Genomic DNA, 26335 nt, shown 5'->3' with positions numbered 1-26335 from the left:
TCCAGACCAGCACTTTACATCTACACTGTGTTAGGGGGGTCAGCTGAGGCTGACCACCAAAATATCTTACTTGAGCTTTCTGAGCATCCCTGAAGATGCATGTCAATACAGAAAGACCCCAAGGGAAACAGGAAATTTATAGCACTTGGAAAGATAAAAACAAGAAAAAATAAAGTTGGTGCTGATGTGGATGTTTAACTGAACTTCTACACAACTGTACAAAGAGAACCTGGCATCTGACTGAAGCCCGGCAGCACTCACTTTCCACTCAGTGGGTCCATGTGCTCTATCACATCCAGCTACAGTAAAGATAAAGGGACCCCTCTTCTCTTCCATGACACTAAATACAAAATTATACTTTTCCCCAACTTTCAAAATATAAATAAAGGCAGACTATAATATGAAATGTATCTTTATAATAGTGAGCTTTGCGAATTGTGGGTGGACATTTTCTGACAATGATCTTCTCAGCTTTTTTTAAACTGAGGGTTTTTCTGTTATTGTTGTCCTAAAAAAGTGAAACAGCTTGCTCATAAAATCTCTAAAGCAGGAAAAAGTAGAAACTGAGCAAATGGATGTTTTCTGTATCCTTGAACACACATATTTTAAAGCTTAGTTGAAGCTATTTGCTTTGATATCTCTGGGGGTCAAAGTAGGACTTCATGACAGAATAAAATGTCTGTCACTTCATTCAAGCATTCTTTTCTTATAACCATGCCTCGAGCACAGTCTTGATCTGCCTGCAACCTACAGCTTGCAGACAAAGTTGGTCAGAAACTTCTATACATCTAGCAAAAATGCAATTTTTTTCTTCTATGCTTCAGAAGAAAAATAATCAAGTGACTGATATGCCAGACTATAGGTTCCTCCCAAACTAGTTATGTCTCATCATGTTGAAAAAACCTTAGCAATGTCAAGGATGAGGTACAAAGCAGTCACAAGTTCTTTAAGAATGAAAAGATATTGTTAGGAAATGATACCAGACAAAACATGCTGTCATCTCAAAATATATCTCAGATGAGTAGCAATGCTATTCTTTCTGTGCATGGAAGAAAAATGACCAAGAGCTGTATCACACAACCTCATTCTTCTACACTGAAAATTCTTAGATTTAAATATACTCATTATAGTATTCCAATATATGGTTGAATCAATATAATATATAAAATTTCTCTTGCTGAACACAGTCCAAACAGCAAGATTTAAAATTATCTTTCAGAACACCAGAATTTCTTGTTCTATCCTTGGATCCCCACTGGGATTTTTTTATTTTTTTTTAAATACTAGCTCATATTATGTAAGGTGTCTTTGAAGTCCTTCTAATGAAGTAGGTCAGGATCACTACTGGGGTAATTCTGCTTATGTCAATGGAGTTTCCTCTGTGCCTGTAACCTTCAGGTCATTTCTTTGAAGTTCTCATTCTATTCTTATGATCTTCAGCACAAATTTTTACATCATAATAACTGTGGTCTAAAAAGGCAGAATCGCCTACTACTTACTGTTCAATGTTTTGAATACATTAACTGCTGTGCCTTTTAAAAACACAAATTCCACTCAAATTTTTTGGACATATTTTTTTTTCCTGCATAATTTTCTAAAATATGAAAACGATCCATAAACCAGGAGATTTGTGCCTTTTTAGAAGTACCAGACCCACTAACCATGTTATTTATTTCATTAACTCAATAGGTGCTTCTGGGAAAGTAAATTCCTGGCATACATGTGTATTATGTCGAGAATTAAGCTTAGCTTGTTGTCAGCATTCAAGAGGAAGCTAATGCTTCATTTCTCTCCTACTAAGAGGTCACAAAACCAGACATTAATGACAAAACTTTCTCTACTGTTCCATTAGTCTTCTGAAGTATATGTTTAGCGCAAACATTTTAACAAGGTATATTATTATGCAGTCTAACAGACAACATAAATTAAAGGAAAAGCAAAGTTTATGGTTAAATATACTTTCCTGATGAATTTTTACATCCCCCTGTCCTGTGGGTAGGAGCACTTGAGCAGCTATCCTAAGTTATGTAAGTTAAACTCAAAGCAGTGTACACTCTAGATATACTGTCTTATACTGTAATAAAAAGACAATCTATTTGAAAATATATGTGACCTCTCAATGGGCACATTTTGTGACATCGGGCTTGAAACATAGTTTCCCATTAAACTGATACAATTTATAAATTACTCGGCTTGAACTTGCATAGACTTTTTGATTATAATATTATCTACTGCTTAATGTAATTCGTAGTACTTGGGGGTTGAGTTGTTTTGGCGTTTTTTGTTTGTTTTGTTTTGGGTTGGCTTTTATTTTTGGTTGCTTGGGTGGTTTGGGGGGTTTTAGTAACGTTTGTGAAACTTTCTACTTAGCTCTACTTATCCTTTTCATAAGTAATTTTTCTGATGCATAAACTTAAAAAGTCTGTCACTAAACTATTTACTGTGTTACAGATTTATTGTTTGACAGTGACAGTACTGTGCTAAAATGTCTTATCCATACTCAGAAAAACGACACACAAAGTAGTATGAGGAATGAATAGTTTAAATAAAACAATAATCACAAAATCTTTGCTGACCTTTGCAAAGACTAATGTGATTGGTATCCAACTCTTACATGCTACAGGGGAAGGACTTTTAGTCTTGGAATATTTCTTTGGTGGTTAATTAAGCCTTCACCTCAATGTTTCTATTTTCCATCTTTTGCTGGGGAAAGTAAAACTTTCAGGTGTTTCCATACATTTGAATTTGGAGTTTACTTAATCTTTAAGAAGCTACTTTAGATTTTCACCGTACTGAGCAATCATTTCATTTGGGAAACTAGTGTCTGAAAGTACTGCCTTTTAAAAATTACATTGTAGAAATTTATTGGCAACCACTGCCAAGATTGTTGCTTCTGCCTAAAAAGTACAAAGACACTGTGACAAATCTATTAAGCCATAGACACAGGCCAAAATGGAGACATGTGAGTCCCCATGGTGTCGTGTATATATTGGACTCTCTGTAGGTTTTCTGACCAATTAGAGGGTCTATTTTAAGGATTACGTGCAACTGAAATCCTAGAATCACTCATGCTGGGACAGAAGTGGGTGGTATTTTGGAAACCAAACTGACAAACAATTCCAAGTTTTACAGGTGGTCCCCATACCAGTGCTGGTCTGCACCAAAACTGACACTGAAAATGGGATCTGGATTTTATATTTATGTCTGCCTATACTTGAAAGAATTATCCTTTGTATGGCTTCTACTTTTCTTCTTTCTTCTTTATTTGCCTTTATATCCTTCAGAAATTCTCTTGAAGTTTGCCTAGCCATGGTAGAAGTACTGAAAAAAAATTCTTAGGGTTGTTATCCAGTGTTGGGAGCTCCTCAGAGTGTAAAACTAAAAAGCAGTTTCTGTTTAGTCCTGTGCTTCTGCATGTTCAGCTATGCTATTCACAGGCTGCTAGCAGGCAAACTTCTGAATGCTTCCCAAATTATCTAAATTAATGTAAAAATAAATTTTCTGATGCAATTATGACATTACTGGATGAAATTTATCTCATGTTTTGTAATCAAAAAGCAATAGTTACAACCAGGTTGGTATAAAATGAAGTTGTGTAGCTGTGTTATTACCATTTTATAAAAAATAGTTTAAAAAAACAGTCATTTCTGCTTCACTAATTGGAAAATCCTGAGTTCTATGACTTAAGCAACATAATTTTCCTGTCGCTTTACTTCTCTTGGGGAGGTTTTTTTAGATTTTTTTGATATAGGTAATAATTTTCAATATATCACAGAATCATAGAATGGGTTGGGTTGGAAAAGACCTTAAAGATCATCCAGTTCTAACCCCCCTGCCATGGGCAGGGACACCTTCCACTAGACCAGGTTCTCAACACTGCATTCAACCTGGCCTTGAACACTGCCAGACATGGGGCAGCCACAACTTTTCTGGGCAAGATGTGCCAGTGCTTCAGCACCCTTATAGTGAAGTATTCTTTCCTAATGCCTAATTCAAATCTCCCCTCTGTAAGCTTAAAACCATTCCCCCTTGTTCTGTCACTGCATGCCCTTGTAAAAAGCTCCTCCCCAGATTTCTTGCAGTCCCTCTTCAGGTATTGGAAGACTGTTATAAGGTCCCCACCCTGAGCATGAAAATTATGTTGTAGGAATAAATTTTCAATTTATGGTTGAAAAATACAACAAAGGTTCTTAAAGCCATTCTCAAAATACCATGGGATTTAGATGTACTTTGCAATTCCTCTCAACTCTTGTGTTTACCCTTAGGAATTTACTCACCATTGACAATCTGGTTTTCTAGACTTGATGCCCTGCTTAGATTATGCTTCTTTTCAAAGATAAGTGGCCCTAATTAAAATCCTGATGTTTCTAGGGGATCTATCCTTTGCTAGCTCTTTAGCTTTCTAAGAATTCAAAAATCTTTATCACATCCAGTGATATCTAGCAACCAAATACTATTTTTTATCAACAGAAAATATAACTCTATTTTAGACTGCTCCTTTTCTCCCTGCTATTAGTTTGCATTCTTCCATGGCAGCATCCCACATACCTTCTTTCCCATCTAATAGTTCTGTATGTTACGGCTTTCTCTCCTCATACGGAAATCGTTCAAGGTCTCTAGTTATTTCCATTATCTTATTCTTTTCTGGACCATTTCTATTTCTGCTATATTCTTTATGATATATGTATGAGGCAGAAGGGGTGTCACTGATTTATGTATCACATTTTGTTATTCTCTATCTCCCAATAAATACCAGTTCTCACAGCATATTTTATGTTTGGAACATTAGTTCACACATAAAGACTTGTGTAAGACTATCTAAAATTGATGTTTTTGTGCAAATTTAGAGTAGCTCCAAGGTACTTCCCAGCATGCATACTTTTACATCATCAGCATATTTTTGCACAAACTGAAGCTGATTAATTTTTGGTACAACCAAATGCTTTTCATATAGAGTCATCTTTTGCTCCAGCATAATATTATCATTTTAATTTAAGCTTCCTGGTTCCTTTTTCACAGACAGTAAGTGGAAACATATCTGCAATTATTTCTCTTCAAATAAAAGATATCCAAGGAAAATTCTGAACACAATAATATACAAAAGGTAATGGAGTCCAAATTAAAGAGGTTTAGTTAGACCATTAAAATTATAATTAGGAATTTGACTTCGTCTAGCATCTTCTCTTGCGTCCACAGCTCCTTAGAAGTAAAATTCTGGTTTCCAGGTACCTGAATTTATACCCAGGAGCCCAATTGGAAACATCTACTTCTGTATCCTCACCCAAAGTTTTTATAAGAAGCAGCTGAGGATATAAAGTTTAGGAAAAATGTTGGTTTGTTTGGGTTTTTTTTTCTTTGAGTCAAATTCAAAACTGTCAGAAAATCTTCCTAACCTTAAAAAGAACTTGCAGTATATCCCTGTATGGGAATAATATATCTTTCATTTCGATATTAATTTTAAAGTACTCCTGAGCTCTATTAGAACACTCTGAACACAGCTTTGCCAGGTTTCTTTGCCAGAAGACTGTAAAACATAATAAAGGATTTGCATTGCATCACAATGTTTCTCTATTGATATGAGAACAGCCTACTATGAAGGATGTTATTTAATTCAAAATGCTGGGCAACTATATAACAGAATAAGCAGAAGGGAACGCTTAGAATGAACATGGGGGAGGAAAAAGGTTTTTTAAAAAGAAGCGTTCTATCAACACAGGCTCAATCTTGCAACAGTTCCAAAGAAAGAGATATAATCCTCAACACTGGAGCAGTTTAGATTTAAGCCACACAAGTTGCATGGGAATATATAGTAGAGAGCAAACCCACACTGCCTTGAGGTAAATAGTTTGAATGACCTAATATGTCTTCTGCCTTTTAAACAGAGTATTCAATAATGATGCAGGTGATGAGGTTTTGACTGGGGGGACAGGGCTGTTTTTTGAGGGCTTTGTTTGGGTTTGTTTTTTTCCTTTTCATTTTTTAGATAATTTATGGCACTTAAAGCTCTAGAATTGCAATGAGCAAATATGCTGGTCTCTTCGCACTGCTGGTACTTAACCTTGCATACACCTCTTTCATCCATGCTTCCACATTCACTGAATGACTAGCACAGCTCACACATCTCTAGTTTCTCTCTAGGTTCCTTTATCAGAAGGGTTTTGCTGGCTTTCTCCCACCCAGATGGATATTAATTTATTTCCTTAACTTTCTTTCCCCCAGTATTCTTAACCCTCTGCTTGCTATACCAGGCACAGCTGTTAATCCCCTTTTAGCTGCTATTTTTAGTATATGCCTTTTCTCTTATATTCTCCCTTACGTTTCTTCTTTCCTCTCTTCTGTATGATTTTGTCTTGTTTTCTGTGGTTACTAATTTGTTCTTTCCAGTGTCCCATTTTCATCCTTTACAGTAGTCTCTGTTCATCCATTTCCCTTGACCAGTTCTGATGAAAGGAATTTATTTCCAGAGACATTCTACATTGTCTTTAGCATTTGAAAATTGCTATCTTACCTTAGTCTCTGTAAGAAAACTGCTTATTAAAAAAAGGCAGACTTGAGAATTGCACTAGAGTTTTTGTCAATCTCTTTTTCCAAGGGTGTTATTTCTATTTTTTGTGTTTTAATGTGCTTAATGCACCCAGAAAAAAAAAAGCCCAGCAAGGCAGAAGGAAGAAAGATGATCCCTTATTATAAATAAAATCTCATTCAAGAGAAGAAATCAATCTTTTGAATGTCTCCAGCTCCATAAGTGCCTACATTCATGTTCATCAGCATCATAACCTTTATACATAGGTATAAAGTTCTGCATTACTTTCCTTTGTTTAGTACCCTGTTCTCTCCATTGATGGTAAAGGAAGTCTAGAGTTAATTAGATATAGGCATCTATAAACATCCAAGGTTGGTTGGATTACCCCTAGCAAAAGGAGATGGTCAGAGCAACAAATCAGTATTGCTAACGTGAAGTCAATACAATTATGGCCTACATCAACTATGGTCAAGTTTTAACAACTCAGTGATATTAAATTAAAAAAATAAATGAAATACTGCTGTTAGTACAAGGGTCAGCCTTAGCATTGTTCAAACCTTATTTGATTTGTGGGTTCTCATCAGCTATTTTGTTCTCAGTTAAATTGTCCTTCTCTTTCTTAGAATAAGCTCATTAAGTTTTGCTTTTTCAAAAATTCAGGACTTACTCTAGAGGAAATTTGCCAGAACTTCTAATATTTATAAAGCTTCTTTCTTACCTCCTTCCTTAGAACAAAGAGTGATCAAAGTGTGAACTGTATCCATCAGTTCAAGCTGTTGTTTCTGAAGGACACTATTATTGCTTGTTGCCTTGTTTAACTGCTTCTCTAGTTCCTGGATTATGTAGCTTTGTCGTGTGACCAAGCTCTGTAGGTTCTCTTTTTCTTCCTTCAAAGTGTCCAGTTCCTCTCTATGTTTTTCTTCCATTTCTAAAATTCTGTGCTCAAGTAAACTAAAATGAAATAAAACAATTAGTAGATATTATTTCATGACAATATTTTTATTGAGAAAACAAAACTATTTTATTTTTCACCATAGACTTCAGTAAATACATCATTTATTCTAAAAATGTCACATCTACTAATTCAGCCCACTGAATTAGTGGGCTAACTTAGATTTTCTCTGTCAAGTAGCCAAATGTAACTGATCTCTCAGGTTCCATGTCCAGTTGTTACACCCATCCAAGTACATGAGCATAGGGCCAATAACACATCTGTATGTACAACTTCAGGCAAAAAAGTCTATGGTAGGCAAAAGAAAGAGAAGAGAAAGGCATTGAAGGGGACATCATTGGTAGTAGGGGTAGACTGATATGATAAGAGATAGAAATAAAGTGTAAACTAAGGAAGATTTTGTGAAGGGCCTTGCCACTAGATGGAAGGTAAGCATTAGGAGCTATGGAGTAACATCAAGAGATATGGAACCCACAATAACAATACCATTTGATGTGGTCTGTAATGTTAGGAAAAGAATTATGTACCAGATTAGTGGTATCTGTTTCACATGAAATATAGTACTGTTTCCACAAAAGATAAATCAGAAGCTTGCCTTTTAAGATAGGTTTCACTTCTTTCCCTTGAGTCCACATACATATTCTCCTGCTCACTTCCCTCCACCCCTTCACTTTTCTGGTTCCACAAAATCCTCCTCATACAAGAAACTGTTGGATATCATAATATGCAACCTGCTTACATCATTTTTTATAAATAATTTTACACATGTATGGAAACACTTTCTCCTGAGCAGTATTCTTTTTCCAGTATGCTCTCTGTCCTGAGTCGGAAGTGAGCAATTTACAAAGATCCAAGACATGTCAGATTATATGTAGAAGAATAGAGGAGCTGTACATAAAGGATATCTAATATATGTCAACAGCAAAAAGAAGTTTTTTCAGGCCAGTGCTTTAATCCTGTGGTGGGATCTTAGCATAAATAATTTGTTAATATTAGATAAAGAAAGTAATTCAATCCCTCTGTTGCTTTCTGTTTTGTAATACTACACTATGCACCAAGAGGTGTTTCTCATGCCCATAAACCAACTGGGGGTTACAAAGTTGCCAACAAACTACTTCCTGTTTAAGTCAGTCTTTGGTTTTATTTATTTATTTGCACTCTCCCCCCACCTTTGTTTTTACTCCTGGATAACAGATCAGTGGCAAAATGCCTGCATAATTTCAGGTCATGTAACCTAACTGAAGAACGTAATCAAATCCATATGGAGGTACTTTTTTTACTAGATATCACAGAACCTTAACATGAGCTGTTACAAATGATAACAATGCAAAGATTAAATTCAGGCCTTGGATTTGCTGTACAACATAGAGTAATATATATTTTTTTTCTTTCTTTTTCTAAATAAAAGAAACCAAGCAGCAAATCTTTCTTCTGAAACGTTATAAATACGGGACTTACAAAGACACTGAAGAAAATATACTTTGTAATACCAACATACCTAGTTCTGTGAAAGTCAGCAGGCTCTGGGTAAAGAAGGAGAAAAAGAAAAGATGGGAAGGGAACACATTCTTTTTGTGGTGTCCCAGATGCAAAGGGAAACATGATATCTCATTTTTAAAGGCTCAATAATTAGTAAGAAGCATATCAAGAGTCAGTGGACAGGAATCAAATGACAGAAAGTTTCAGTCTGAAACAAAGTGTGGATTTTGAAGCCAAAGACAACAAATTATTTTAACACCTTATCAGACCTTTAGCTGATTTTTATTCATTGCTTGAAGTCTAACACTAAACATAATGTCTTTATGCTCTACACTCACATCTATTTTTTGAGAAAATTTCTATGGAAGTCTTTGAGCCTTTTTTATGCAGAAGGTCAGACTAATTGTTTAGTTAGAATCTGCTGAAAATGTTCTGATGGAATTAGTTGTAGTCATAAAATATTGTTAAAAAAAATGTTCTAGGTGAATTTTATCAGTTCTGTACATTTATTTCACAGGAGTTATTGAAATGCTGTTTTGACTTGCGTTTAACTTTGCTGATAGACTATAAGTTGTATATCAATTCACTTTGATTAAGAACTAGGTAGACCCTGGACACAGTTTGTGATAAAATGGATGCTAGGTACGACCACATCCCAGTCTGACATCTTACAGTTCATCAAAAATGTTATGCTTTGCTAATGTAAGAGAAGATACAGATACTTCTTGAAGTCAGATTATGCTTTACAGTTAAATGCTAAGTGAAGACAAAAAAGGTCCCTTTACCTTTTTGTGGATCCTAGTATAGTGCAAGTCATTTTCCTAATTCTACGACATCCTATTTGTATGTTCACATTTAAATGATTTCCATACCTTAATGTTTCCATGTAAAAGAAAGAGCCTTTGATAGCCACAATTAGTGCATTTCATTATTTGTTTCCCACCGTGGCCTTCCTAAGACCATAGTAAATGAACCCATGGTGATGACAGTCTTGTAGCAATACTGACCATGCCAATTAAAAGGTGCAAGAAGACAACAATCTTTAGTGCCTCCTGGCATGCCATCTACAGAGACAGACAGCAAGCAGATCTTTTACAGCTTTAGTAATAATACATCCTAATATTTATGAGTGGTGTGTCAACATGTGGTGGAAAGTTGGTAGTGTCATAGCACTTGGTTCTTTTACAGTTTTCTTTGTGATTTTAAAATTGTGTTGTTATAAAAACAAAGCTATTTAAAGGAATGCATATGCATTTATGCAATGATCTTTCTATATCCATAAATCTACAACAGATAGGAGTAAGTCCTGAGGGTAGGACCACTCCCTGGGAGAAATAGAAAACATTCGTTGTATTTTACTAGGAATCAGTGAGAAAGTTTTGGTCAAAGCTCTAAATTAAGAAAAACAAATACTGCACAAAAATACAGGATTTCTGAATTAGCCTGTTCAAAAGGAAGAAATCCTTTAACAGCATGAGAAAAGCTGCTCTTATGAGATTTGATTCCAATGTGGCCAGAATTTTTAATCTCTGTAGTTCCATTCAAATTTATTGTAGCTCATTTGAAATAAAAAAGTGCTAGAAACCTCATAAAAAAATCTTTTATTATAATATTTTTTTAACAGTTGAAAGAGCAGTCTGTTCTCTCTTTTTTGCTTGTGACAGTGGACAATTTCCAATAGACAAATACAATGAAGAAATAACTTTGCTGAGTGACTGGGAAAGATATCTTCCCATTTTTTAAAAGAGACATTTTAAAGACAAGGATAAAATGCAAATATTTCTACTAATTTTCATCAGTGACCGTTGCTGCCATAAAATGTTAAAGAAAATGAAAAGAAGGCTGCCTCTATACCAATTAATCCAACAATATGTAAAGGCTGACTAAATATGTTATATAACATTCTTTCATGACAGGTTCCAGTCAAATGTTATGGGCATGATCCAACAACTGGTTCTTTTTTACAGTAAGTTTGCTCTATGCTTCCTATACCTTTGAAATTCCTATTTATTTCCTATATATTTGAAAGTCATAAATGTTTTAAGATAGTTGCTGACCTAGACAGATGAAGTAGTCATGGGCACTACAATACTCACAATAAAAGTAAATCACCATTGACTAGAAATATCATATATATACATATGTGTGTAGGTATATATACACACATGTACATACAGGTATGAATGTGCATTTTTTTTAGAATTGCAGCCTCCAATTTGGGGAAAAAAATTGGTCATCTGGGGAACAGAATGAAGTTGTGAAGAAACAGATGCTGTTGTTAGCATGGATAAATACCAGCATTATCTGCTGGACAATGACTCTTTGGAGTCATTATCTAGAAGACAGGTAAATTAAAACCAAACATGCACACACACACCCCCAAGGCAAAGACAACCTTAGTTTTGCTAAAGGTTAACCATATCTCAGTGTCTAACCTACTGATTTTGGCAAGGCTAAGAATCTATTTTCAACCATACAAATGATGTGTTAAGTTTGTTAGGATATAAACCAGTAGGATGCCTGGGTGCAACTGTGCCATGTCCAGCTGATTCAGAAAAAGACTTCTGATAATGTTGGAGAGGGTAGAAGGCCCATACAGAAGTCAAAGAATGATTTCCAGGGAAAGCTGTTGTCTTTCTGAAAGGTGATGAAGTAGAGCTCATAGAAAGCACTCTGGTAGCTCTCTGGGGAGGAAGGAAAGTCTGGTTTAGACAATCTGCCTTATAAGGTAGATAGTGTACTCACTAATCCATTCCAGACCACAGCAGTTTAAGGGATTTTTTTATCTTTGTTTTCAGAGGCCTCAGTTTAGATACGTGAGAACAGGATACAGACCAGATCTTGGAGATGGACAACTTTTGTATGAATATAATCTCTTAAAAAATCTGGATTTATTAAAAGTATAGATTAAACCACTTATTTTGTTGAGCAATTCAACAGAAATAACTAATGTAGAAAAAAATTCTTTGGCTTTATACATGTGGTTTTCATATTATGTATAGAAGACAAAAAAGGTAGAGAATTTAAATGCTTATTTTTGAGTTCAAGAATGCTATTTTCTCATTGAGACAGCTTCTTTGTATTTCCTTTTACATAAGTAAAATTTTCCCTATATTTTTAGGTGCTGACCACTCATTCTTACTTTGGTGGTCTGATATTCTCTTATGAGTTTAAGGAATTGAAAAAATATGTGTCGCCATATTCCTCAAGGCCAGTAACTGGTCACTTAGCGCAGTAAGCCTATTTTTTTTTGATACCAGTGTTAATACCATTGAAATCAAAAAGAAAAAAAAAAAAGAATTTATTTTTTTAGTACATGTGAAACCTTCAAATGAAACTGATCATAAGTACCATATTTCTCCATCTTTCACACAGTCAGGTGGAAATTCAAGAATCATTGAGCCTTCACTTTTCACAGGACACAACAGTTCCTGTATTGAATGTGTTAATGTAGTTTGATTGCCTGCAAATTTAAGTCAAATTTTATATTTAAATTTCACTTCCACTATAAATTGCTGGAAGATCCAGAATTCCATTATATTTTTTCTTATTTGTTTCATATGAGTAAATAAGAAGTTGATACTCACACTTGTATATTGAAACAAATGGCACACAGTAAGTTAAATGTAGAGGGTACACTATGGGAAAAAAGAGGGGGTGATAAAGGAACGTTAGCCGGGGAATCTTTCAAGAATAAATCAAAATAGTTTTTAGAAAGCTCTTGTGGGAGAAAAAACTGGAGTGGATGAAACTACCATTTACATTATAGTGGGTGGGAATCCACAAAACTAAGTTATTTATGGCATGAAAGCACTTAATAAAAACATGATTCTGGGGAAAATGTGACTGTACTTATGCCATGGAATATCTTTCACTTCAGTGGGATAAATAGAAAAAAAAATTGGCCACTCTTCCCAGCAGAGGCAGGAAGTAAAGAGAAAGGCCAAGAATAGATATATCTCTTTCTCTAAAGATCATGTGTTTGTCTCTTGTTGATATGCAGTGTTCATTTTCTTTAATGTACTGTGGTACATCAACGATCAGCTATTATTACTGTAATATTTTGCATTACTTTTATCCAAAATCCATTTTTTGGTAGCAATTGTTTTTATTTTAGCACAAAGAAAGAAATTATCTCTACACCATCTCTTGTGATTATTTTTGTGATGATAACATTTCCTACACTCATTCCCACTGTGGCATGCACCTACTGCAAAAGAAAGGCCCCCTCCAAACACACTTACAGTCCACGCAGGCAATGTGGATAAAAGTTTTCTCTCTTTTATTGATGTGAAAGTGATATGGAGAAGGACAAAGGCATTTAAATTGCAAATAACTACTGAACATAGCCTGATGGGTAATCTATAAGTACCGCTCAAAGCTAAGTCAAACTAAAACTAAAGCTAAAATCATTGGCATGCTCAGAAACCTGAAATCTGCTGAGGTCACCAAGACGTGTCCCATAGTGAACTTGATACACATATAATTGATTTCAGGATCAGGACCTACAAGGCCGAGTCTAAGCATTTCTTTGTTAGGAGTAGATGATGATACAGAAGCCGACTATCCACATTTTAGTGGAATCATAGCACTGACCTTTCCTTAATTTTATAATTTTCAAAGAGGGACTATAAAGCCTGGAAATGCATGCCAGGTACTTGCTTCAGAACAAGACGAAACTCCATGTGCTTTTTCATTCATTCACATACAAATTTGTTTCTGAGAGAAAGAATTGCGTATAAAATGTGCTTTTTAACATATCCCTCCTTTTCTTCTGAAAAAACAAAGCAGACCATTTTGTCATGTCATAGACCATTTCATCATAATATCAGCCAAGTCAAAGGTCAACTTAAGTAAAACTTGTTTACTGACATGAAGGTTTTACACCCTGACACATTGCTAAGATAAATAAATAATTTCAGATTATTAAGTACACAAGACAGTCTCTTGAGCACCCAATAAAATTTTGTTGCTAACTAGATTGCAGAAGATAAAAATGCAAGTATTTATATACTTAACTAATGCTTGGGCTAATCCTAAATTGAAATAGGTTTTTAAAATATGCAGAATGAACTGCCGCTTACACATGCCTACCCTTTTAGTGGAGTACCAGAAGAGCCCATATATGCACTTCAGGTGAATTCCTTAATTTTGAGATGTCTGAAGTTAATTCTGCACTAATTTGTTCATATTTCCAGCTGGTCAAGAGAAATTTGTGGAGTTCAAGACTTTTCAATGTAATCCAACTTCTCCAGAATGACATCTGCTGGAATTACTGGTTATAAACAGTTGTTAAATACATCAAATTGGTTTTCATAACCAGTAGCAAAAATGGTATATTATTTGACTAACTTTGCAACTAGACAGATCTAGCAAAAACATTAACAATATTTTCTATTTTTCATCACTATCCAACCATGAAACACAGCTGAGCCTGTCTGCCAAGATGATTGTGCCTTGAAGAAAACACATTTAAGAAAGGGTAAAAACACTAAATGACAGCTTTGAGAAGTGAGGGACAATAGTGAAAGAAAAAATGTGGCAGACACGAAGGTCAGAGAAGGAGAAGGAGGTTCCACTGCAGCCCATGGAGAGACCATAGTGGAGCAGATACTTCCCATGGATGACTTCGCAGAGGAGCAGGTGGAGATTCCAGAAGGAAGCTTCAGCTTGTGAAGAGCCCACATTGAAGAAATGAAGGACTGCAGTCCATGGGAAAGAACCATGCTTTCCCTTTCCCATGGAGAAGGGAAAGTGCAAGAGGAAGGATCAGGTGAACTGACCACAACCCTCATTCTTCATCCAACTTTGAGCAATTGCATTGCTCAAAGGCAGGGCGGCAGAAGAGCCAGGAGTGAATCTGAGCCTGGGAAGAAGAGGAGGTATGGGGGAAAGGTCTTTTCGGTTTTGTTATTTCTAGTTATCCTATGCTGTTATTAATTGGCAATAAACAAAGACTTTTCTTTTTCCCATGGCATTACCTGGTAGGTGATCTCCCTGTCTTTATTTTGACCACAGGGTTTTTTATCATATTTTCTCCCTCTGTCCTGTTGATGAAGGGGAGCAAGAGAGTAGCTGGGTGGGGAACTGGCAGCCAGACAAGGTCAATACATCACACTGAGATGCTGGATTGCTAAATCCAGAAGGTACTGAGTCCTGTGTTACAGAAGCACCTCTAAGTGAGGTGCTCTCTCTGCAGGAGACATACTTTTCTGAAGCAGACAAAGAGTCAACACTGGAAATTCTTCTTGACTCTCACTTCACTGCTTAAGCAGTTATGCTCTGCTAAACAGTTTTTTTCTTCAATTTCAACATAAACCCCAAACATTTACCATTCACTTATTCTTTATTCTTTAAATGAAGCATGGCTCCAAGTATGTTATATACAAATAAGTCCACAGAGAAAGATCCTTCCTTGTATCAATTAAAATTAGAAAGATGAACTTTTAGGTAGTTGATAATATAATAATTTATTATTAATATTTTTCTACCTGAAAATGCTCCTACAAGTTATCTTTATGCTTTTCAGTGGGAGGAACTGTGCCCATGTGACTAAGTTGTGAAGAAGCAAACTGAGTTGTAAACTTACAGTTCACAGGAAAAGTAGTAAAAATCAACTTACACTTAGCATACATGAGCTAACACAGTGAAAGTTCACACCCTAGCACTTTTAGCCATTTTGTAAATATTACCTATACTTTCCACTTACCATATTTGCATCTTTCTTTTCATCAGTCTCTTAGAACAAAGTACACACAGACAACTTTGTGATGAACAGAGAAAAATGGAAGACACCAACTACTCATTTTTACCTGTTTTTCTCATGAATTTTCAGGATTTCATGTGTTTGTTGTAGCAGCTGTTTTTCTAGCTTGTATGTTGACAGTGAATTTTCTAGTAGCTGAATTTCAAGTCTGGATGTTTGATTTAGCACCTTAAGGATAAATTAAAAACATTAGTGTTTATATTGTCCTGGTTCTGTTTCTATAGCAACATAATGCAACAATTTCATTCTGATTTGATGATTCATCAAAAATTGTTTCTAAATCCTTTTATAACCTCAGCTGCTCAACTGGTGCAAATGAACTCACCCAAGCTACACTGATATGTACCAGCTGATATTCTGGCACCCTGTTTACTGTAGAATAATACTAGACCGGCAGAAAAAGGAAAGGTGATTGCCAAACAAACTTCATTTCAATGGAAAGAACATGAGGCATGCCTCAAACATGAATTCCTACAAAGCATGCTTCAAACAGAAGGGTGCAAGAGTACTTGGACCTCAGCCAAAGTGTTGCATCCGCTATTTTGTAAAGAGAGCTCCTATTTTAGCTTTCCCCTGAGTTCTCTCTTTTGCCGTGTTGGCAGAAGTCTGGTGTCTGCTTATGTTATCACAACTTGCACTCTTACACAGATTTTTAAGATGCGGGCTGTGATCCTAAAACATTGCCTTATGCAATCGTCTTTCACTTTAGTGGTGGTCTGTATCAACAGCCCATTTTACTAAGTACATCAGACTGAAAGAGGCCTTTTAACTAGAAGAGAATAGATTCTAACAAAAAATAGTTCAAAAGCAGAAATAACAGAATGCTTTCAAGAATGAAAGCAGCAATGTTAATGTTAGCTGATTTTATTGGCATTTGTCATTCATTAAATAGAGGCTGAAGCAGAGGGTGTTAACAGTTTTTTTAGGAATGTGTGCAGACAACAACTGAGACGCAATCACTTCTGGAACTTAAAATGCTGCCTCTTTAATGGAACCTATCAGACCTTTCTTGGATATGTATCAATATCATCATAGGATTATATGGTAGTATTTTCTCATGCATGCCTGATAAGAACTTGTTACAGAACATAAAGCAAAGAGAATGGCTCTCAAACTCAGCCCAGTGCCCTGTTTTGTTGGAAATTGCACAAGTTCACAAAGCAACTTTGGCTGGTTTTGTTTAAGGGTGCAGAGGTTGAAAAAATTGGACATTGTGCAAAGCTGTTATTTTTTTTCAAGATGGATACATCTGTTAATGACAGGAGGCAGCACCACAGTTTCAGAAGGGCATGGCAGAAATTGAAAGTGTATTACAGAGGCTAGCAAGAAGACAGGAAACCACCAACAGATTTCAAAAGGGGATACCTCTGTGGAGTAGCCTACAAAACCGCAGTAAAGCTTCAGGTAGAGAAGAAAGCCTAAAGGGAATCCATGGGATTTTGGATGGGACAGGGATTAAGAGGGGTCAGGGAAATTTAAGGACATGTAGGCTGTATCTTCAATCTTTCGGAGTCCCCTTACTCTGCTGTGAGTCCTCATTACATGCATGAGATCCTGGCCCGCTTTTCTCCTTCTTGTACCCTACACCTCACTGCCATGCAGCTGGCTACCTCCAACACTACCAAGAGCAGTCTCTTTTCATTTTCTTGAGCCACCTCCACCACTCTTTTCTGATTGACGGTAGAGCCTGTGACTACAGGGACTTTCTCATACTGCTGAAAGAGGGGAGGTGGGAAATGCCATCACTGAGCTGACAGTCAGAGTAAGTATTGCAGCAAAAATAAGGAAAACATATATATATATATATATATATATATATAATAGAATCATAGAATAGTTAGGGTTGGAACAGACCTAAAGATCATCTAGTTACAACCCCCCTGTCATGGGCAGGGACATCTCACATTAAACAATGTCACCCAAGGCTCTGTCCAGCCTGGCCTTGAACACTGCCAGGGACGGAGAATTCACAACCTCCCTGTCCAGCCCATTCCAGTGCCTCACCACCCTCACAGTAAAGAACTTCTTTCTACTTTTCAAATAGCTGGAAACATCTTGCAGAAAATAAAAAAACTTTCTTGTAATAGTAAAGAGGCAAACAACAATGGAGATCAAAGGCTCTGTTTTAGCCTGAAACTCTTTATTTAGCTTGACACTTGTATCATTCACAGTTGGTAGCCGGGCTGTTTATTTGAAGACAAATGATGATTTAGTTTCCTGGACAGTCCTGCCTGTTTTATGTGCACAGAGCTAAATACACTAGCTAAATGATATCAGAAGGCAGACACATAACAAGGGTCAGTCATCACTGCTGTTGGTACCAAGAAGCAAAGTGTGTATGTTTCTTGGAGGCATGTGTTGAAACATATGGGTGGTGATGCATTAGAATAGGAAGAGGATGATAAAAGCTCTCTGCAATTAACAGCTTTTAGAAAACCACTCTGGGAACATACCTGGGTTTCAACATCCGTGAGTTTTCTTGTCTGCTCTGCTGTCTGGCTGAGGAGGCTGGTCCCTATCTCAAGCATGGTGGCCGTGTGGTTCTGCACAGCATTCTGCTGCAGCTGCACCATCTCCGATTTCATGTTTTCCACAATGTAGTTCTCAAGCTGAAAAAGAGAAAGGGTTGTAGCTGTGGTATTTTTTCCTATTTAGGCATTCTGGTGACAGGGTGTATAGCTGGCATTCTTGCCAAAAGGGGAAATTTCAACCTTTTCAGAGGGAGCCCAAGTCTCAGCTGACCCTGTGATTATGGGGGTAGGGTCCTGACTATCTGTGTAGCCCTTTCCAGTCACAGAGTCACAGTGTTTTTCCAAGTATCACAGCCTGCTGGTATGAGCTGGAGCAGGCCTTGCCTTCCTCTACTTGTGTTAAGGTTGCAGTGAACATCTGTGGTAGACACGTAATGACAGTTCCAAGTGAACCCCTAAAAGAGCAAAGCACACCACAGGGAAATGTCAGGAACTACTTGTATATCATAACTTACATTTGAGTCCTTCCTGGAAGAGATCCTGCCACATCCTAACCTACCTCTCCTGGATTCTTCCTATCTCACAGTTTCATCAATATGACTTTTTACTGGGTTAGATCCCCACAAAGAGTTTCACAAACTCAGCAATGAGCACAGCTTAGTTTAGTTGTGATCAACAAATTGTAAAGGAATGAAGACACTGTCAGTGGCAATAAAAGAAGGAAGTTCTTGACCAAAAAAACATAGAAAGCTATTTTGTTCCTTTTGCTTTTGTTCTCTTGATACTGTTTGGTTTTCATTTGCAACCTGTTGAACAGAATCTGAATTAGGACTCTCTTAATAAATTGGGCACTCTAGAGAGAGGGGTACTTTTTGTTTCCATTTGTTTTAGTTAACATAGGCAGGGTCGTTCCACTTCTAGCTACCTAGGTCCTTGCCCAGCAACAGCACACCGGAAACTCAGGAATAGTCTACAATATAATGAGATTGTTTGCTACTTATACAAGCAGTGTTTTGGAATCTTGCTTGGTGTGCTCCATAAAGTATTAACATAAGAAAGGTGGCCCAGAGCAGTTTTTTTCAATACCTTCCACAGCAATCAGTTGGAGTCCAGCCAGTGAAGGACAACCAGTGAAGATTTGGTCCTCAGTTTCTTTCTGTGACTTATCTTTTTTTTTTATGGTTAGCCAGTTCCAGACTTAAGCAACCACTGTTTTACCTAATCATGTCAATCACATTGGACCTGCTTCTGCAGCAGTAAGCATATTTCATTGTGAAAGGTAAGCTGCACAACTATATAGTATGAACCACATGGAGTTCATCTAAAGGCTGAAGAAAGGTGCAGGAGTCAAATATACAGTATGATTAATAAGACAGTCTGCTTTCATCTTATCTATAAGCATACTTGTGCTTAGGGGTAACTACAGTTAGATGTTCTGATGAGCCACATCAGCTGAGCTCACACATGATTTATCAAAATTTAATTATTTATGTGCACCTCCTACTAGTTTTATAAATACTTTGACAGAGAAAGAACACTGCCAAAGTGTAAAATATTTTCTGCATAAACAGTTGTTAGTGTTCTGTTTGTTTGTTTTTTTACATCAGTTTGGAGAAGCACTTAATACTCATGTTGGTAAAACCAAAGTGGATTTCTTACAGTTTCAGACAACAAAAACGTTTGCTTGAATTGCCAAGCAACCACTCTGTGCAGAAAACTTGCAGTGTTTTAAGTGGTAGGGAAAATTTACCTTGAATACTCTGATAAGTATTAAAATGAGATTTAGCAGCCAAGGAAAACTGCATTGCAAAACAACTTCTTCAATGGATGTCACCTTTTTCCACCCCCAGTCTAAGCTCACTGCTCTGTTTTAGTTTATTACTGTGAGATAAGTGTTATAAATATTATGCTAGTTCAAGGGAGATTTTACAGATCTACATTTCTACACCATCCTTTTATGTTCAGAAGTATTTTGCTTATATATCTCTTTCACATTCAATAATGCATTTTTATCAACCCTTTGCTTCTTGTTTTCTAAACAGTTTCTTTTTTTTTTTTTTTCCCTCAAACTATCTCTTGGTTACAAATAATCTCTATGAAAGCCCCACACATTGGATGGTCCATATTCTCCATATTCTGGTCCAGATACTGGAACATCTGAACATGAAGTTCAAATTTCTCCCACATCTTTTATCTGCTAACAAAACACAGGACTCTTAAGACATAGTAGTGCCCATGATGGGGTACCAACACACACATTTCTCCCGTCCAATGTCTTTTGTTTCCAGATAGGAACATAGCATGTCTGTGATGTGGTTGTACAGTGCTTGATTTGTTAGTCCGCAGCTTTCTGAAACTTCTTTGTTTAACATGGGTTACATGGCACATGTGTGTACAGGATATCTGGGAAAACCCATGAAAAAATATGGTAGCTACACTTCTTATGCATCAGAAATCAGATATTTCCACACATCAATAAAAACAAGCACAGATAGGAATATATAAAAAGAAAAAAAAATTACATTTCTTACTGTTTTTCCCCCCTGTTGTTTTACTCACATTACATAAAGGATTGTGTTTGAAAAATCTAATTGTGGCTGTGTGGAGCTACAGCAGGTTTTGACTAGCAAGAACTCAGGTGCAGATTGAGGCATATTGGACAACTTGTACTTTTAACTATTGCAGGCTAACACACGCTCATAGTATCCATTCTTGGGCAATTGCCCTTGGTTACTCACCCCTAAAACAACCTCTGATTGAATCTGAGACTGATTCATTGTAACAACAAAGCTGATTTTCCCGTTTCAGAATTACTCATCAAATGCTTTTGTAAATATTTGGTGTTCAGTACACTGCCACAATAGTTTCTGTGAGCACATCTCAGGAGTATCAGGAGCTATTTATTCAGGCCAAGGAAGGTAGAACAAGGACTGGTAAACTGTACAGGCTCTGTTACATCCATTCCCCTTCTTCCCTTCACCCACTTTCAGTTTGCTCAGGAGATTTATTGGTTGCAATACTGGCCCTACTAAAATCAATGACAAAATCCCTATTGACTTCAATAAGCCAAGACTTCATCTATTATTTTTATTGCAGGAAACCAGCATTTACCAGGTTCATTATGGCCAAGCAGTGAGTTCTATCTGAAACCTTCTCTTCTTTGAAGACATTGTATTAAGTGTACTGAACCTTAGGCTGAGCTTTCTTTGTGATTAGTTAAGAGGAATAACATTTAACAGGTGATAAAAGTATCTTTGCAGGGTAGCCCCACAGAAAATGTGACACGCAGAAACCTATTCATGAAATAAATTCAAGAACCTTTAGGGGTTGAAGTCACCTTTTAGATCCCTTTCATCCTATAATTAAGTTAATTCAATTTGTCCAGAGACTCTGCTTTAAACACTAAACGTATAATACATGATGAAATACTCTTTACAGTGAATCTACATTTTGCATTTGGATTTTCAAATCCATACATTTCTCTTTCTTCTTATTTCAGATACTTGTTTCAAAAATTAAACAAAATTCTTTTCTGCATGCTTTTTCCCCAATTCCACCCCTCCAACTACATGGCTTTCTATAATGCATCGATGCCCTTTTTTATTAATTTGGCTGCATCTGCTTTCAGTAAGATCTCTTACATTGCACAGGAGTTTTCAGTAATGCAGGCTTACCGGTGGGATGCATAATAACATTGTAACATTCTCACAAATAAAAATGTCAGAAGCTTCAGAGTTATTGTTTAATAAACATTCCAGATGATTATGCATTAAAAGTATCTAGCTTTTTCTGGACAATGTTTATTGAATAATCTTCATAGAAACCACCCAAACACTAACAGAGCTATTAAAATGGAAACTGTAACTTAGGGTCTAAGTAAATGATAATGGTCTGTGGCAGATGGCTTATAAATAAAATAAGAGCTTTTTCGTTTTCTTTCATCAAGCAATGTTAGTCCCATGTAATTACATGTTAAGGACTGCTATGATATCCAGATGACATGAGGTTTTCATACAGTGCAAGTTAAAGCAATAGTAGAGTGCTCTCCCTCTCATATCATATACTGCACATCATTTGGAGTAATGGAAAGACAATGCAGAAGTGATATTCTGTAAGAACTTGTTTGTCTTGTCTGTCTTGCTTTGTATACCTGAAGAGGTACTAATAATACTATCCCACATAAAAACAATGGAAGTTCAATTATTTCTCTTCTTTTCAGTCTGAGGGGGGGTCATACTTCCCCACACTGACAAAATGCCTTGGGAAGTCAGATATTAATAATAATTAACAATTAAAAAAAGGCAAACAAACCAAACAAAGCACACATAATGAAATAAATAAAAAGAACTATTCTGTACAGACAAATCAGCAAAACAAGAAAAGTCACTGAAGATGTTTCTGAACCTACAAATATGACTCAGTAGGGATGCAGTCTGCAGAAACATCTGAGAAATTATTGTGTGAACCAGCTCTGCAATTATAAAATGACAGCAATTTGTTGCAGTCAAGTTGCTTCTGTTTGTTAGGTGCTTAAGAAACTACAGTCTTGGAGAATCAATTTGTAGACATTCGAGCTTGTGTGAGTGGTGGCTTGGCATCTCTGTACCATGTTATATTATACAGTAAAATACATAAAATGTAATAGGAAATAATAGATAACGATGGTGGAAGAATACATTGTATGACATCCCACTGGAATCTTGGTAAACTGGAAATAAAAGTATTTTATTAAGGACTGTAATGTGCATAGAAATAGTCCTTGCTATACTAGTCAAGGCAAGATATGGGGAGCAGAGTTCTTTGTTTCAAGATATCAGAAGACCTCCCATTAGGTTTACCCAATAGCATAACATTCAATATATGGGTAATTTTTGGAAGCCAGAAGATTGAGTTCTTCACAAAGTATCTGACTTATCAAAGGCATTGCATTGGTTTAGGCCAAATATTGACTGTACTGGCCTGATTTCTACTATGGTATCTTCAATAAATCTTTCCAATTTGTTTTCAAAGTTTCGTATCACTCTAAAAGCTTACCCACTTCTAGGCTAAACCTCAAAAAATTGTATAAATGATTTTTTTTTTTTATTTCAGACGTAAATAATTGCTGTTATTACAAAAGTATGAATATTAGATTTCTCTGGTATTTAACCTTAAGGCTTGATAAAGTCAATAATTGAAAATCACATCGGATGTGATTAAATAATCCCATAAGGAAGATACTCATAACAAGTAAATCATAAAAATATGTTCTTATTTTCTACTGATTAGTGGTATTTCTGGTTCAAAGAATTAGCCAGCCTCATGTTAACCTTTACGAATTTTAGTACAGCATGAGATGTATTTTTCTTTCTTGATCTAACTGTCCAAACTACTTAATTCTGCAAACTAAATTCATTTGATTATATAGTTGACTGCAAACCTGAACAATCACAAATAAACACTGAAGAGAAAGGCATAATTGTAGAAAAAGCAACATCTGTGATCTTACCCTAAACAAATTAACATCCACGGGGATTTAAAAAATATATAATTTATGTTAAAGTGTGTATCTAATTGATTTTCTCTGGCAAAGAGAGGAGTACTCTTTTGGTGAGGAGTACTTTTCAGAATGACTAATTCTGGAACAACTTCTGTGTAGAAGAATATTTAGGCATCTTAAGGCTCATGCCTAGAGAATGGACATATGACTTAATATTAGTTTCACTGAAATATCTCTACTATACTACGTATGGTTCTTGAAAAATGTGATCTGATCTCAAACTGCATAAATAGTTGCGGTTGCTATATTGCACTGCCAGCTTATAGCTAAACTTTCAGTGAACTTGGGAATCTGCAACATAATTTGGAATCTATATATAACTTTTTGTCTTATAAGAGGTAGTGAAATGTTATAACATTGTATTTCTTAATCCATTTTTAATTCTGCTTGGTTCCTTACACTCATCACTGTGACATGTAAGTGCATTGCTGGCATTTGGTGCATGAAAACCTCCTTCCAAGAAAGCCTGTGAAATTAACTCACTTGCATTACCTTCTAATGTTTGCACAAGTTTCTTCTTTCTGTAGTGCCTTATATAAATATCACAGAAAGGGAATCTCTTTATTCACTGCCATGAGCTCTGCCTTTTGTTCTCTATCTTAGGTTCCCTCTGATGAAGAAATCAGAAATCCTTTTTATCATTTGCCTATTTCTCCTGTGTATGTTGCAACTTCTTTGAAGATTACCTTTTTGCCTTTCATCAGCACTTGACACAAAGTCTCAAAGTTAGCTGAAGACCCAGGGCATTACATTATGATGGTGACTGTCAATAGCCTTCAGTCTTAACCTGCAATCTTTTTGTAGTGCATAAATGGGAAGTTTAGATGCACTGAAAGTACTGCAATTTCAGTATATGTGAGGCTACAGGAATGCAAGGGAATCCCCTGGGCCATCAAACAATTTCCCCACTGTTCGAGGCAACTACTTATTTTTACCTTCAACCCAGAAGGATACACAAAACTTTCACTCCCTGCATCCCACCAGTCTTAAAACAGTCAGTGGAACTTATGATATCTGCACTATGTGTTCACATCCTCCATGTGTGTGCTTCTATCATAAATAACCTAGTGGTGAGGAAAGCTGAAAGTAATCTCATATATTTTGCTAGGTTACAGGAAATAATGCAAGCTTCCTAACCAGAAATGTATTGTGTACTCCCTGTCTTTGATGCCTGCAGTGTTTCACAGGTGCTGGTAAGAACTGAACCATGGTAGGTAGGGTTTTGCCTTGTCCAAGACCAGATGAGGTGTGGAGCCATTGATCCTTGTGGCCATGATTACACAGATAACTGTACCTCAAAACACAGGAAAAAATAGAAACAGAATATGACTGTAGTGACAGAGTGCTTCATGGTCTGCTCAAGGGCAAAGCTCACTGCTACCAACTTCTGACTGTAAGTGAAGCCTTTGAAAAGCTACAGTACCTGAAGAGCCAAGGTGTTTGTAAGCAGGCATGATCCATCACCTCAGCATGTCTTACTTAGCAAAAAATTTTTAAAAGAATCCTATCTACACTACAAAGAATGATAACATTTAAATCAGGAGCCCTGTTCTTTTCTTCTCCTTTCCCTTGCCTAATAATGGCAAGTATTATCTAATTCTACTTTGTCTTGCATTCAGCATTTAGCTTCAACACCATGACTCCAGTTTATATTGAAGACTGAGGTTCTTGCCCACTGGTACTTAATAGAGCGAAGCCCCTAAGTGCTGTAAAATCCATTTCCCCACACAACCCAGGGAGGTAGAGGCCTGAAATCTGTTGAACTAATTCAGTCTACCAGCAATTAATAACTAGACAAGGGTTTATATATTCTCTCACGCAGTGTTTATATGCATAGATTTAAAAGAGTGTATATATAATAACTCCCTGAAATTATGGGTTATAATGTAGGAAGACAGCAACATTCGTGTCCTAAAAAGTTTGGTTATATTTATGGTTCTTAACCTTCATTACAATAATTTGGATACAAGCAATTTAATGATAGATGTTTTGGATACGTGACAATATTTACCTTAGTTTTACTACAGACATTAAAAAATGACATTGATACACCTCTGCTAGAATCATTTTATAATTTTAAGGCACAAATAAATGAAATTTCCAGAAGTATCTGTAGCAGTAAACTAACAACTTCAGTTTCCCACAGAACTATAAAAAAAGTTAACTACTAGTACAAAGTCTAACACCTTTTCTTTCCATTCATGAAATTCTACATATAAACCCATTAATCTATAAGTGCCTGCAGATATACCTATAATTCTCAGCATTAGAATGTGTAACTCTACATATAGGTGAGTTAGTCCTGCCAAAATATGTGCAGTCCTAGAAAATTTGTTTTCTTCCTGTGCTGATGGATCTGATTGTTTTAATACATGTCAAACAGTGAATTAAAATACATAAATAAAAGTGGTGTCAATTTCACAATATTATAATATAAACGCATAAAAATTTCAGATTGAAACTGTCACATATTCAGTATACATGTACATATATTTACATATGCATATACATGTATGTATATTATACACATATACATATATACATACATGTATACATACATATGCATGTATGTATATATAAAATAAGGATGAGTTTATTCCACTGA

General features: G+C 36.1%; 1 protein-coding gene across 1 annotated transcript in view; it reads right to left on the bottom strand.

The window, feature by feature from the left end:
• Positions 1-26335, bottom strand: part of ANGPT1 (angiopoietin 1) — a 156014-nt gene that overhangs the window by 67316 nt on the left and 62363 nt on the right. The window contains exons 2-4 of the mRNA XM_061447874.1: positions 18174-18329; positions 15767-15888; positions 7242-7474 (exon numbers count right to left, since the gene is read on the bottom strand). Of these exons, the coding sequence (XP_061303858.1) occupies positions 7242-7474; positions 15767-15888; positions 18174-18329 (511 nt within the window). The remainder of the gene's footprint in view (positions 1-7241; positions 7475-15766; positions 15889-18173; positions 18330-26335) is intronic.

Source organism: Pezoporus flaviventris, unplaced genomic scaffold (assembly GCF_033815535.1).
Source record: "Pezoporus flaviventris isolate CSIRO_AGI_PZ_B2104156 unplaced genomic scaffold, CSIRO_AGI_Pfla_v1 ptg000007l, whole genome shotgun sequence".
In the NCBI taxonomy this organism is placed as follows: Eukaryota; Metazoa; Chordata; class Aves; order Psittaciformes; family Psittacidae; genus Pezoporus; species Pezoporus flaviventris.
Note: the sequence above shows the minus strand (reverse complement) of the source record. Positions and strands in the feature narration are given on the sequence as shown.